Source organism: Hevea brasiliensis, unplaced genomic scaffold, assembly GCF_030052815.1.
Source record: "Hevea brasiliensis isolate MT/VB/25A 57/8 unplaced genomic scaffold, ASM3005281v1 Scaf75, whole genome shotgun sequence".
NCBI lineage: Eukaryota > Viridiplantae > Streptophyta > Magnoliopsida > Malpighiales > Euphorbiaceae > Hevea > Hevea brasiliensis.
This window is the reverse complement of record NW_026615294.1, coordinates 177,969-192,480: the sequence shown is the minus strand read 5'-3', so window position 1 is coordinate 192,480 and position 14,512 is coordinate 177,969. Positions and strand designations below refer to the sequence as shown.

Sequence of the window (14,512 nt, the reverse complement as noted above, 5' to 3'; positions counted from 1 at the left end):
TGCTTGATAGTTGGACGTTTAGATGTCAAGCATAGATACTTGAACCACTCGACTCCAATAGCATAATGGTTAATCTCTTCTGGGTACACCATTCTCTCCAGTAAATCAACTTTTTCATTGTCACCTCTGTTGAGTCCCACATCGGATAGCAAGAGAAGCCAAGCTAAATTGACTTAAACCATTTTACTGAAGGCAACTCCAAACTCAACAACTAAATCTTGTCAATAGCCTTTAGCACTCTCTAGATTTCACATGGTATCAATGCTGCAATTAGCTAGACCCATATGGATCGATGAGCTAATAAAAAAAACTAGACATAGAACCAAGCCACAGAAAAGAGGCAAAACTCTAGATATGCCACCACATGCGGTTCAAGTGACAATTAAACTTATAAACTTGAGTCCAATTCAGTTACATTTGAGAGGATGTTGGAGTCCTACATCGATGACAAGGAGGAGCCAAGCCAAATTGACTTAACCCATTTTGTGAAAACAATATCTGAAACTCCGAATCAAAGAAAAAGTTCACAATCTCCATTGCAAAACCAAGATATAGTTGTTGGCAGTACATCAAGTCCCCTGGCCTGCATTTAATCAATTCGCTAATCAAACATCTACCTATGGAATATTGAGATAATATAAATAGGATTTTTCTTATCTAACCTAATCCATCGTGTACCCAAGACACATAATAAATTATGTATGATGGAACCTAGATATCTCATATTTATGTCTTGAGTTCATGGTGGACTGAATCTAAACAAAAATTTCACGAGGTAACATTTGATGTTCCCAGAAATATAAACCAGTGCATTATCTTCTAATGTCAACCAAAAGCTTCACCGTGTAGACCAATTCAAGAAACAAGTACTGGTATTGTGCACAAGCATTTCAGAAATAAGCATCACTAGCATTCACTATGTTATTCTGGTTCAACTAAAGGCGTTGCAATGTTAAATGAAGGATACCGATCCAACTCTATATGTATGTTAGGCACAATTAAATGGTCAATGTGCTTATTTGATTATGCACATAAGAAATTCAATGGCCTTTTTTTTTTTTTAAATAAATTATTTTTTTAAAAAAATTAAATGAATTCTTACACAATTATTTGTTCTTTTTTTTTAAATTTTTTAAATTAAAATAATTGATTTATTTTTTTTTTATATATAAAAAAAAAAAAAAAAATTTTTTGAAATTTTTTTTTGTTTTATTTTTATTTCCAAACAGAGAAGATTTTTTTTTTAGAAAAAAAACACAACAAATATAAACAACACACTTCCCTTGATGCCATATGAAACTGATTCATTGTCGTAAAGAAAGGAAAAAATAACACATTGTTTGAGGTGCACATATGGCTTTGGAATTCGGATCTAACAAGAGTGTGGCTGCAGAAGGAAGTAAAAGGTAAAACCTGTAGATAAATCAACTGTTTCATTGTCTTTGGAGTCCCACATCGGATAATAAGAGGAGCCAAACTAAATTAGTTTAAATTATTTTAGTGGAGACAACTCTAAATTTAAAAGTTGAGCAGTTTTTAGCACCGATAATAAATCAACCCAAAAATCTCTAATCAATAATTCTTCTAATACTTGTTTTTTTAATGTAAAAATTTTATTAACTATTATTATAAATGGATTATATACGATATATTTTATAAATTATTAACAATCATTTAATAATTTTAAAGATATGTGAAGATTAAATTTTTTTTTCATTAATTAATCTTAAATTGTAGTTTTATTCTTTCAAAAATTTTATCTTTGAAGATAATTTGACATACCTTCTTAGTAACAAAAAAAAGTGTTAATCTAATCTTATTGAGTTCTTTTTTTAATAAAAATTAATTATTAAATGATTAATGTTTATCAATTATCACATGAAAACATAGTTATTAAACCTAGCTCAAAACTTGACTTGGCTAAAGGACTGGGTCGATGGATTGCTAATTCAACCAATTGATCAACAGTTCAACTCATTAAAAAAATAAATTAAATATATATTAATTAAATATTACACTTATTAATATACTTAAATATATTTAAGCAACTAAATTTTATTTTTAGAATCAATATTTCAACTTTTATCAAGCTATATTTACATATATCTTAATAATATTTTTAAATTTTATATGAAAATATTAAAAATATTTAAATTTTAAATATTTTATTCTCAAACTTTATAATTAATATATAAAATAAAAATAATGTTATAAATAAATAAGTATATTCTCAATATTTATGAAATATTAATTATATATTAGAAAAAAAATATAAACATATCATTTTACAATTAAATTTCTTATATTGTTATAAATAAAAAGATAATAAGTAAATAATATCTTATTCATTGGCTTAAATATAAATATAAACTTTTAAATATTGAAGTATTAATATCATTGATTTTTTTTAAAAAAAAATTCAATTTAAAAAAGTTTAAATTAATAGGGTAATGGTTCATTGGGTCAACGAGTCATTCATTCAACCACCGGATCATCTAAATTTTCTTAGTGAACTTCTTATCCGGTTCAATGGAAAAATTGACTCGATTTTGTCCTCGAGTCCCAATCAACTCGCTGGGTCAATCCCGATTTTATAACGATGCATGAAAAGATTTTTTTTTTTTTTAATTGCATTTAGCTGTAGAAATTTGAAGGATATTTTAGTCTATTTAAATTCCAAGCAATTAATGGACTAAGACCTAGTCAAAATAGGTGTAGTTTTTTATAGAAACCAAACATCTTTGGGTCAAATTTCATGGTCATCTTGAACCATATCAGGGGTTACCAATTATTTTATTAAAAGGAAAATTTAAAATTTCCATAGCCTCCTTCAATAATATCTAATCTACATCCTTATCAATTATTCATCTAATACATATTTATTTTTTTTTAAATAGAGGACAACAAACACTCTTATCTTACTTCTTAAGATGGTCAAAAAGGAAATTCTTTTCTAGACTTGATTCATCATAAATTTAAAATAAAAATATATGAAACTTATATATTTAATGGGTGGGTCCAATCATATATCTTGTATCTTGGATATATGATAGACTGAGTATAAGAAAAAAAAAATCTTGGTCAAAAAGCCAAAGGAGTCCTATTTTACAAGATGATAGATTAAGAGGATGTTTGTTTAACTAGCATATAAATTCTAAAAATAAATTTATTTGTCTTTTTATAATATTTTTTAGATTTATAACAAAAAAAATAATAATAATAATAATAAGCTGAAAGAACTAACTTTTCATTTTAATACTTATAAATCATATATTTATAAGCTAATTTGAACAAGTATTTTATTATATTATTCTCCTTTAATTTTTAAAATTTCACCACAAATTTTTTTTAATATCATTTTTAATTATTTTAATAATAAATATGCTTATAAGTTATTTTTTATTGAATATATTAATTACTTATCAGTTATTCGAATATATTTTAACGGAACACGTAACTGCTTAAAATTTTAAATGTTTACAAATTCAAATAGCTTAATAAGCTAATTTTCATAAGTAAAGCCAAATCTGCACTTAAATGAAATAAGTAAATATAAAATCCCATTACAACTTATCATACTCTTTGCCAAGGTCAATGTTAATTACTGCATACCCTTTCTTACCCAGACGTCTTTCCATCGAATGGGTCACCCCCTTGACCAAGGCAATATTATTAGTTATTTGACGTCCAGGTGCAAAGCTAAATTGTTGTTCACCGATCAGAGTTGACGTGCATGGCTTCAGCTTAGTTGAAATATCCTTCATTATGATCTTATATCCCATGTTAATCGGCCTGAATTGTGAAATAGATTTTTGGAGATTTAAATGTGGGAATAAGTACCAGGTTAGTCTGATTTAATTTGCATCTAAAGTCCCTGAAATTAATTAAAAAAAAAAAAAAGTCAAGTCCTAGTGTTAATTTGACCTTGGCATTGGTTTCAATTCTATTTTAATTTGAGGACGGCTTCATTATGATTCTAATTCACTTGAAACAATCCAATGATTGTGTTTACACCAAAAAAAATTTATTTATTTATTTATTATTTTTAAGTCTAAGAATTAATTAAATTAATTTTTTGTGAGATTAATTGAATTAATTTTTTATGAGATTAATTTAATTAATTTTATTTTATTAATTTAATTAATCCATAGGCTAAGATAATTAATAATTAGATATTTAGTGATTATTGGACGGTTATCTAAAAGAAGGGAGTTGATCAAATACCTACAAGGAAGCTATAAGAGTCAGATATGCTACAACGTTAAACCCTCCAACACATCAAATAACAACAATTCAACCAGACTCTAATAGTCTTTTATCTTTATTTTATCAGTTTTTTATTTTTTCAAAGCTCTTACATTTAATTTTAAGTCTTGTACTTTCCTTTTAAGCAATCAAAGCATTCAACTCCATTTCACTTGCCTTTAATTATTTGTTATTCGTGAGATTGATGAAGCTACGTATAGTAGAGTTAATTTCCATAATTGTTTGGTTCGAGAAGTCAGAGCACAATCCCAAGTGATATATTTAGTATCTAGTACGCCCACACGATCGTAAGCCATGAGACAAGTGCAAAAATAGTGGTATGGATTGTTGAAATGAAACTGTGTGAGAATGGATCCTACTAGATGTGCCAAAAATTATTTGCTAATTTTTGGCACGCCTAGTGGGACGCATCTCCTACACAGTCAAAACATCATTCTGCACCAATTTCCATTGTTCTTCGCCAAAAATTAGCAAACAACTTTTGGCACCTCTAGTGGGACCCATTCTCATATAGTTTCATTTCAATAATCCATACAACTGCTTTTGCAAGCAACAACATGCCTTTGAAGACTAAAAGCGTTATTGGCAAAGAAATTGCCAGTCTCAGGACATGAAGGAAAGTCCTACTGCAAAAGGCCTGAATGTTCAAATTCCTTTTATGGTTAAATGCCTTAAAGGGAGGTCAGGCCCTTAAGAAGAATAAATTCAAAATCCAATTGCTATAAAAATTGTACTTACTTTGTCTATTGACCCAGTTTGGGGTAAAATGAGATTTGCAAACAAATTCTTAGTTCATTGCAAACTTTTGCATCGACCATCACTAGTGTCTTGATGAAAGACATGGAATAGTGGTTGGAAACTCTTAACCAATCAATGGAGAGAATTGATGCAAGTTTGGAGAAAGTAGTTGATAAACTTAATTCACTAGTTCTAGTACTGTTTGATGGTCAAGTCCCTAGGCCAGTGGAATCTGACATGGCATCCAGAGGCATTAATGAGCTCAGGGGACAATTTCAGTCATGTACCTCCCACGACAGTGCTGAGGGAAGCCGTGTTAGCAGTGAATAAAGATATCAGCCATCCCACAAGAGAAAAGAACAGGTGGCTAGCCAAATAAGAACACCAATTTAACACAGCCGCCCTAATGGCAAAACTGTTTTCCCACCTAAGTTGTCAGTAACACTAACCCAGTCACTCGCCCTAGTATTTATGTGTCTTCATGTGGTACTAGCTCTCTAACTTCAGTAGGTACAAATGGCCCAAGTGTCCTTTGGCTCTTTTAGCTCGAGGGGCAACAAATTTAGAGGGACTACAGTGTCTGTTGTGTAGATACCTCAACCAGTACTAGCACTTCTACCTCAGGTACCAGCTGCACCCCAAGTGACTATGGATGTTGTTAGAGATGTTATGCAGGAGCTGTATGGTCCTGGCTCTAGGCAAATTGGCTAACCAGAGTTTCATAAACTATATCCAGACATTATTAACAAGGAGAACCCATATTTAAGAGGGTACTACATCCCAGATTTCAGTATCTTTTCAGGAAAAGATGCATAGTCGACTCTGAAACACATAGCAAGGTTCACCATCCAGTGTGGTTAACTAGTGAACTATGAGAGTTTTGCCAGTTACAAGCTAATTTAAGTTTATTTGTCCCTTGATTTTATTAAGGAAAAATTATTATTTAATTTTTGTATTTTAATGAAACTAATTATTTGATCTCTACATTTTGAGAAATACACTATTTTGTCCTTTTTATTTTGTATCCGTTAAACTATTTAGTTCCTCCATCAAATTTTCTGTTATTCTTACTATTCAAACTGCTATTTAGTCCTCATATTTTAAGAAAACTAATTAGTTGATCCCTATATTTTGAAAAACGCTACTATTTAGTCCCTATATTTTAGTGAAACTAATTAGTTTGTCCATATATTTTAAAAAATACAATATTTTGAAAAATATATTCTTGGATAAAAATATAAATTTTGTTTTGTGGAGACCAAATTTAAATTTACATTTTTTTTTAATTTTCAATTCCTTAGATATCATTTTCGTGTTTTCTCTACTAAAAAATAATTTTGTTTTATTATTTAGAAATTTAAAGAAATTAATTAACTTTTTTGTATAGACAGCTTGTATTGTTTTTATCAATAAATGAAAATAAAGAGAGAATGAGGGGGAGAAGGGTGTGGGTGTAGAGAAAAAGAAACATAAAAAGAGAGAAATAAGGGAGGATAAGAGAGAAATATGAAGGAGAAGATTAAGGTATTTCAAGTATAAAAAAATAATTATAGGACTAAATAGTTAATGGAATCAAATTACAGGGACTAATTAACATATATTTTCAAAATATAGAGATTAACTAATTAGTTTTATTAAAATAAAGAGACTAAATAATAGTTTGACCAATATTCACAAATGAAAAAATTGACGGAATGACTAAATAGTTTAACGGAAACAAAATATAAGGATTAAATAGTATATTTTTTAAAATACAAAAACTAAGTAATTAGTTTTGTTAAAATATATAGGCTAAATAATAATTTACACTTTTATTAAAAAAGCCTAAATAATTTTTAAGTTTAACTTTAAGGGTTAAAACAGAGCTTTTGCCTAATTTTTTGCAATATGAAAACAATTAAGAGTAATTGTACTCGTTAAATCAACATCGAAACATCTTTTATTGATTTTAGCATTTGTTAAATAAGGTTACTTGCTATATTGCCAGCCTATTTGTTAAAGATATTTTTCACTTGATATCCTTCTACTCTGTTTAAATTGCTTTAATAAGTTTGTGAATGAATGTAATTTTGAGAATTTGATTCACTTCCCTGTTGCAGGTAATCAGTCTGCTAATCTTGTCTATTATTGTAAGTTTATAACACTACGTTTGAATCATAATTTAGGATAATTTCATGTTATCAGAAAATAATGGCTTACCATAATTTTTTTAAACCACCAAATTGGTGATTTGGCATCATTTAGAATTTTTATTTTCTCATTTTATCTTTACATAATATATAAAATTCTAATTATACAGCTTCAATGTTATATATATTTATAAGGCATATTTAATTATTAATTAAAAAAATAATATATTTTTTGAATTATTATAATAATAATTATTATTTATAAATTAATATTTTATTTAAATAAATATTTTTAAATCATTTCTATATTTAAAACAGTAATAAATAATATTTTAATAATCTTTATATTTATTTTATCATATCATACCATCTAACCAAATAAAAAAAGACATTCTTACTATTACCATCTTTCTAAACCTGTAAATAATAAAAACCATACTATATAATATAATACGATGTATTAATAAACTATGTTACATTCAATCTAAACAGGATAAAGGGCCAGATTATTTATTTTAAATATGCATGCATAATTGAGAACAATTCTAGTAATTATTCTTAATTGTTGTTATAAACTCGTAAATTGCTGTGTGATCAATAGCAAATGAGAAACCTAACTCCAGTACAAAAAAGTTTCGAAAAAACAACAAATGGTATAGCGATTCTCAAGGCATTTAGATAAATAAAGCAATCGAAGAGCCAAGAGACGCCCTAGCAGAAACCTACTTGGGAAGACAAGAGGCAAACAGTTTTTCAGAAACACGATATAAAAACAAGGCTAGGCCACATCTTTTAGTTTATAGTATAAAAACTGTTCATTTCGTATGGATCTCACCATCCCTCCAACAAGTATAAATTCAAAGGAAGCAGCCAAGACAACAAGGGTAAAATGCACAACAGGCAACCATAAATGTTTAGAGAGAGCCTGGCAAGAGTCATCTGCACCATAGCCAGTTAAGGCCTCACAAAAATAACACCACAAAACAAAACAATACAGCCAAATTAAAAAGATTTTAGGAATCATTGAAGAATACCGTTCAAAGAACTGTACAATTGTGGATTTTTTTTTTTTTTAAACAAGCCAAGTGAAAGGTTTAATTACTGGAATCAAACAACAGTACATCATGGAGGATAGATGGAGGAGAAGAACCCCAAATATCCTTTTTAGACAAAGAACCAGCTGCCCTAGCCAACACGTGAGCAGCTTGATTCACTGATTTTTTTCACAAAACAGCAGCTAATAGAAGCAGAAGAGCCTATTAGGGCTTTACAATCATTAACTATTTCACCAAAATAAGAAAGATCCACTGCTGAACTTTGCAAAGCTCGAACTAAAATAAGTGAATCTGATTCGATAATGACATCTTGGTAGAAAGATTTGAAATCAAATCTCCAACTTAAGTTATATCATTTCAAGAATCTGGCAGCTATATATTCTGCAATTGCCAGGCTTGATGTTAGACCGGGTGACTCAATTCCAAAAAGGTTGACAAGACCAGGCAATTGATGACTATCTTCTCCCTGCATAAAAAAGGTTGCAAGAATTGTACAACTCTCAACAAAGAATGGAAATCAGTGAGATAGTCACTGTAATCCACCATCCGTTCTATTTTCTATCAACAGTAAAAATTGTGTTGCTATAAAATAGAACAATGCATCTAACAGATTTACAAGATGAATATTTGGTTGTAATTCTTATGAAATATCAATGACAATGAGAAAGGAAGAGAAATGTTAAATAATGTGACCTGATTAACCATAATTTATTTCCTCCTAATTAATTCCATGCAAAAGTATACAAATTTGGCATTTGTCTAATTCTTTGCTCCCCGCCTATTTCTCTATTTCTTTCTTCTGTCAATGTCATTTGCTCAGATTCCTCACTTTCCTACACAAGCAAGCACCTAATCCTATCTGACTTGCTTATCAGTTTATCAGTTTTTTATCATAATCCACGTGTACTGTTTTTCTGTTTTAACTTGACACGGATTTCAATAGGTGCATAGAGGTGGCAATTTGGATTCAAAATTCACAGGTAAAGAAGAGTGCTTACTTGAATTACAAAGTCAATATGAGATTGTCCAGGACCAGTAATTTTTGGTCGAATCCCTGCGTAACCAGGCACCAACGATCCATCCCTCAGATTTGGATAGTACTTTCTTATCTCTGGGTAAAATCTCTCTGCACGACTAGCACTAACAGAATAGTCATACCTGAAAGCAACAACACAAATACCATTTATAATACAAGACAACAATAAAATAAGTTTTTTTTTTTTTTGGCAGATACACAACTAAAAATTTATATTATAAAATTAATAAATCTCTATTAAAAAGTAATAATTTATATTACACAACTAAAAATTTATGATTTGGGCATTACTTGAGATCTCTTGTTTGTGATTAACTGGAAGAGTGTTGTAGTGGCTTTTCTTGTATAGTGAATTTGATTCAAAGTCTGGCACCTGCTTTTTCCCTCTACACTGGAAGGTTTTCCATGAAAATCTTGTGTTCTTTATGGTGGTTTATTTTTCCTAAATATTTTTGTGCTTACTTGGGTTGATCAATTTACACAACTGTGAGTTTGACCCAACAGTAATGCCAATCCAATCAGCTAGCCCTCACACACCTCTACTATGCAGTGTGTCCCATTTTCCAAATTTGTAAAATGATCCAATTGGCCAAGTTCAATGTCAATTTAGCCACAAAAGTTATTTTTGCGACTAATTGAGCCTTAGTGTTAAATGCAATAGCCAAATTTGTTTCTATAAAATGCGTAAAAGATGTGCAAAAAATTTACAATGGCCAAATGATCGCAACTAAATGACCTTATCCTCAAAACAAAAGTTGTATGAAAAAAATTATCTTTAAATTTATCCAACAAAGATTCTATATTCTCAAAGCTCTCTCCAACTCCAAATTAGAACTACTTTATTGTCTTTAAGTCATGTCTAGCTATGAATTCACCATTAAGTTCTAAGTCAACTAACTTGTATGTCCTTGAATCATGTAAAAAAAAGTAATTGTAGTTTCATCCTAACTCATTATCATATATCCCTTAAAATATATCCCTTAAAAGATAACATGGTGACCACAAAGCCACCTTACACCAATGAGGTTGCTAGTTCCATCCATCCCTCTCTCCTCCTAATGTACTGGGGAACAAATTATCATCCATAAGCTCCAATCTAGAGGATCATTCCATTTTTTGGGCATGCTACTATTGCTTCATTGCCAAAGATGATTAAGAGATCCCCACAAGTGTAATGATCCGCAATTCTAAGGTAAGGACAAAAGATCCCATCATCGAAAAGAGAGAGAGAGAGAAAGAGAGAGAGAGAGAGAGAAAGAGAGATGGGAGAAACAAAAGAAATTTGTGATGGCTATGGAAGCCAAGGATATATGATCCTCAGGCAATAACAAGTGGATGTAGATAATCCATACAGAACCCTACAAATCAAGTGTAGGGATTAGCAAATGGCAAATAGATACATACTACATCTGACTCATACAACATAGATGCTACCAACAAAAACTACCGATAAGTTAGAATAAATGTTTATAAATTATAGCGATTAGAAGCTACCAAATAGATCAATATCACTGATTAATACAATCGATAAGCACAGCTAGAATGAGAATTCAATATTACTGCCACTGCACTTATAAACATAATATTTCTATCATACATCAAATATAACATGACTCTCACAACTAAAGTGACCATAACACCATCCATAATTATATAACCTTTCAGATTGCAATAGATAAGGAAAAACATACATAAAACTAAACCCCCCTAGCAGAATTCTCATACATGTTTCAAATGTACTTTCAGAAGAGTCTCTTAGCTCTACATAATGTGGCTGCTCCCCAAGTCAGATGTGAAAACAACAAATGAGAATGATCTTAGCATTTGAAAGTGTTACCTAATTGTCACAACATTAAAAATCAAAGAGTAGATTATTTCTAGATAGTCTCCTACACAAGGTGTGCTAAGCATTCAATGCAGAATTAAGTTGCCATTGTTTCTAACATAATAGTTAACATGAAAATGGCTCTAAGTGACATAGAAAGAGCGAAAATTAGTCAAAAGAAGGATTACTTATCTAGAAAGCTTGATTTATCATCTACACCATGAATCCACTCAACATCTGGGCCAAACTTAATCTGGCCATCCAAATCCAGAGTAACATGCACTCCAAGGCCTCCATCCTCAGGTATAGGGTATATCAAATGCTGGAAAGGAGGGACTCTAGTATTCGAAAGGGTGAAATAGCAACCGCGAGCATAATGTGCTGGAGGAATTATACCACTATTGAGGCCATTAAATCTCCTTGCAAGAGGAAGGGCACTCAATCCTGCAGAGTTCACAACAAGCTTAGGAATAAGGATAAGCTCCAGGGGCAATGGAGACTTTCCATCCCAGCTGTCAAGATGATTGCTTCCCACTATATGAAGATGCAGACGGTTATCCTCAAGATGGCCACTAATGACTGTAGAATTGTAAGAGAAGGTTGCCCCATGACTTTCAGCTTCTCCCTGGACCCAAATTGGTTAAAAATAATCCAACTAACTCTATGAAAATGAAGGGGAAAAAGAAAGCAAAAGGGTATTCATTACCATTAAAGACAGCATAAGAGAATGCACATCAACAATCCCAGAAAAAGGGGACAATAAAGCCTTGAGGCATTGCAATTGAGGTTCCATTTTCATGGCTTCAAAACCCTCCAACATCCTCAAGCCATCCACCCCATTTTGAGCACCACGATTCATTAGCTGATACAGGTTTGGAATCTCCGAAGATGAAGTGGCAACTATGAGCTTGCCCGTCTGTTTGTGCGGAATCCCATGTTCAGAGCAATAAGAATAGAGCAATTTTCTTCCCCTCACACAGAACAATGCCTTGAGGGAATTGGGCAGGTAATAGATGCCGGCGTGAATGACTTGGCTATTGCGAGAGCTGGTACCAGTGCCAAAATTCGAGGCGGAATCCACCACTAATACCTCTCTGCCCTTGAGAGCAAGCTCTCTTGCCACTGCTATGCCCACCACACCTGCTCCTATCACCACACAATCGACCTCCTCTCTTGGTGTGTTCGTAGTTGAAATAGAGCTCAATCTTTTTTTCAAGCTTCGAATTGTGTGCTTGAGCATCTTCTTATTCCTTTCTCCTCCTCCACAACAATCATTCAAATCAAGAATCTGTCCATTGAGTGATTAGAAGATCAGTCTGCTACTGTGGAACATCCCGCCCTTCCTTTTGTTCTGGGGAGAGAGAGAGAACCAGTGGGGAAAGTGGAAATTATTAGAAAATGTTTTATTATTATTATTATTTTGGTGTTCCATATAATGTTTTACTTGGATAGTTCTAACCAGCCACTTAAGAGTTGGCGTGCTAACACTGTTTGCCGGGGGAATTGAATAAATTTAAAATAACTTTTAATCTCAAAATAAAATAATTAATACAAATAAAATTTAAAAATAAATAAATAAATTTATATTATATATAAATATATGATATATTTCTGAATAATCTTTATTTTTTAAATTAATTATAATTATATTTTTATTATTTAAATTAATTTTAAATTTTATATAAATATAAAATTCAAAATTAATAATTATTATTAAATTTAATTTCAATTAAATATAAAATTTTATAAAAAATAATTAATTAAAATAAAAATTAGTAAATAAAAAATTTTATTTATTTATCTATTATTTACAAAAAAAAAATAGATATTTATAGTTACAAATAAATAATTAGTTATTAATAATGACAATATAAATTCGTCACTAATAATATTTAGTGATAGTAGGATACATTACTAAAACTTTAGAAATTAGTGGCTTTCAAAAATTATTATTGCTAAACTTTTAATGACAGAAATTTGTTGTTAAATCTTTTATAGTGCTAGAATATAATATATTATCACTAACAACTTTTAGCGATGAAATATTTATTACTAAATATTTAATAATTTATTTTTTTAATATTATAATAATTATTGTAAATTAAAATTTTAATATTATGTTAATATTAATTTTACTTATTCTAAAAAATATAATATAATTTTTAATATAATAATTCTATAATTATATAATAATTCATTAAAAATTATTTAATTTATCTTAATAAAAAATATTAAACACGGGATATTATTAATATTAATTTATTTTTAATTGTTTTAAATATCTATAAAACTATAATTTTAAAATTTTATTTAATTTTTCAAATATATATATATATATATATATATATATATATATATATATATATATATATATATATATATATAACTGGAAAGGAGGGAATAATTAGAGGAACAAAAATATCCTTCATATTATTATAAAGTTATTATTAAAAAAATTAGCTATTTAATTAATATAATTATAAAAGTATTATTAAAAAATTAAATATGTAATTAAATAAAAATATAACATTAACTAAATATTAAAATCAAAAATTTGAATTTTTAATCGAATTCAAATATATGACATTATTAGTCATAAATTTATAGTATTTTTTAATTATTTATATTTATATTGATAAAAATATATTTTTAATCAAATTTAAAATTTATTTTTATATATAAACAAATTTTATTTATTTCTTTTTTTATTAAAATAAAAATTAATAATTTTATATTCTCAAATTATTGTTCAATATAATAAATTAAAAAAATTTATTGAATACTTTAATGAAATTATTATATTTGCATTTTAATTTTTACTAATTTGTGTAAATAGAATAAAACTAACATTAATTTTATAATTTTAATAAAATCAACTAAAATTTTAAATAAAATTAAAAAAGTGTTTAAAATTTTTTGTTATTAATTAGTCCTATTTTCAAATTAATTTTATTCTTTACATCAATAAAATATTGTAATTTATAATTATATTAAAATTAAAAAAAAGACTATTTATAAAAAGTATTTAGACTTTATTTGGATGATTAATTATTTAAAATAAAAATAAATTTTAATTTTATATTAAAAAATAATAAAAATCATAATATTAAATTTAAATGTTTATTTATTTCAAATTTTTGCCTATTTATATAAATTTTATATTATTATTTAATAGCTAAATGACTAAAAAAATAAAAATTTTTACAAATCTTTTCAGTTTTAACTAAACTTTTTATTAATTTAATCTCAAACTTTAATATTAATTCCAATTTCAGCAATTAATCTAATTGAATTACTTAATTAACAAAATTAATTTAAATACATGTATTATTAATATTAGTGAATCTTCTATTTTTATATCCATTTTAACAGTTATTCTACAATTATTTTAGTTTATTATTTTCAATATTTGATTTTTTTCCCTGAATTTTAAAATAAAATAATAGAAAAAATGTGAATTAAA

At 28.4% G+C, this 14,512-nt stretch overlaps 1 protein-coding gene across 1 annotated transcript; it reads right to left on the bottom strand.

Annotated features, from left to right (window-relative positions):
• Positions 1–8,125: 8,125 nt before the first annotated feature.
• On the bottom strand, positions 8,126–12,468 carry LOC131177725 (L-2-hydroxyglutarate dehydrogenase, mitochondrial-like). Its single transcript, XM_058142826.1, has 4 exons — positions 11,756–12,468; positions 11,238–11,674; positions 9,187–9,346; positions 8,126–8,654 (listed from the first exon to the last, which is right to left on the bottom strand). The coding sequence occupies exons 1-4, from the start codon at positions 12,287–12,289 to the stop codon at positions 8,541–8,543; spliced, it is 1,245 nt and encodes a 414-aa protein (XP_057998809.1). The 5' UTR covers positions 12,290–12,468; the 3' UTR covers positions 8,126–8,540.
• Between the last annotated feature and the right edge of the window lie 2,044 nt (positions 12,469–14,512).

Excerpts from the sequence above, each read along its gene's own strand:
- LOC131177725 (XM_058142826.1), bottom strand. The coding sequence starts at position 12,289 with ATGCTCAAGCACACAATTCGAAGCTTGAAAAAAAGATTGAGCTCTATT. Across the intron at positions 11,675-11,755 it reads CTCTTATGCTGTCTTTAATG|GGAGAAGCTGAAAGTCATGG; the intron begins GTAATGAATACC and ends ATTTGGGTCCAG. Across the intron at positions 9,347-11,237 it reads AAATCAAGCTTTCTAGATAA|GTATGACTATTCTGTTAGTG; the intron begins GTAATCCTTCTT and ends TGTTGCTTTCAG.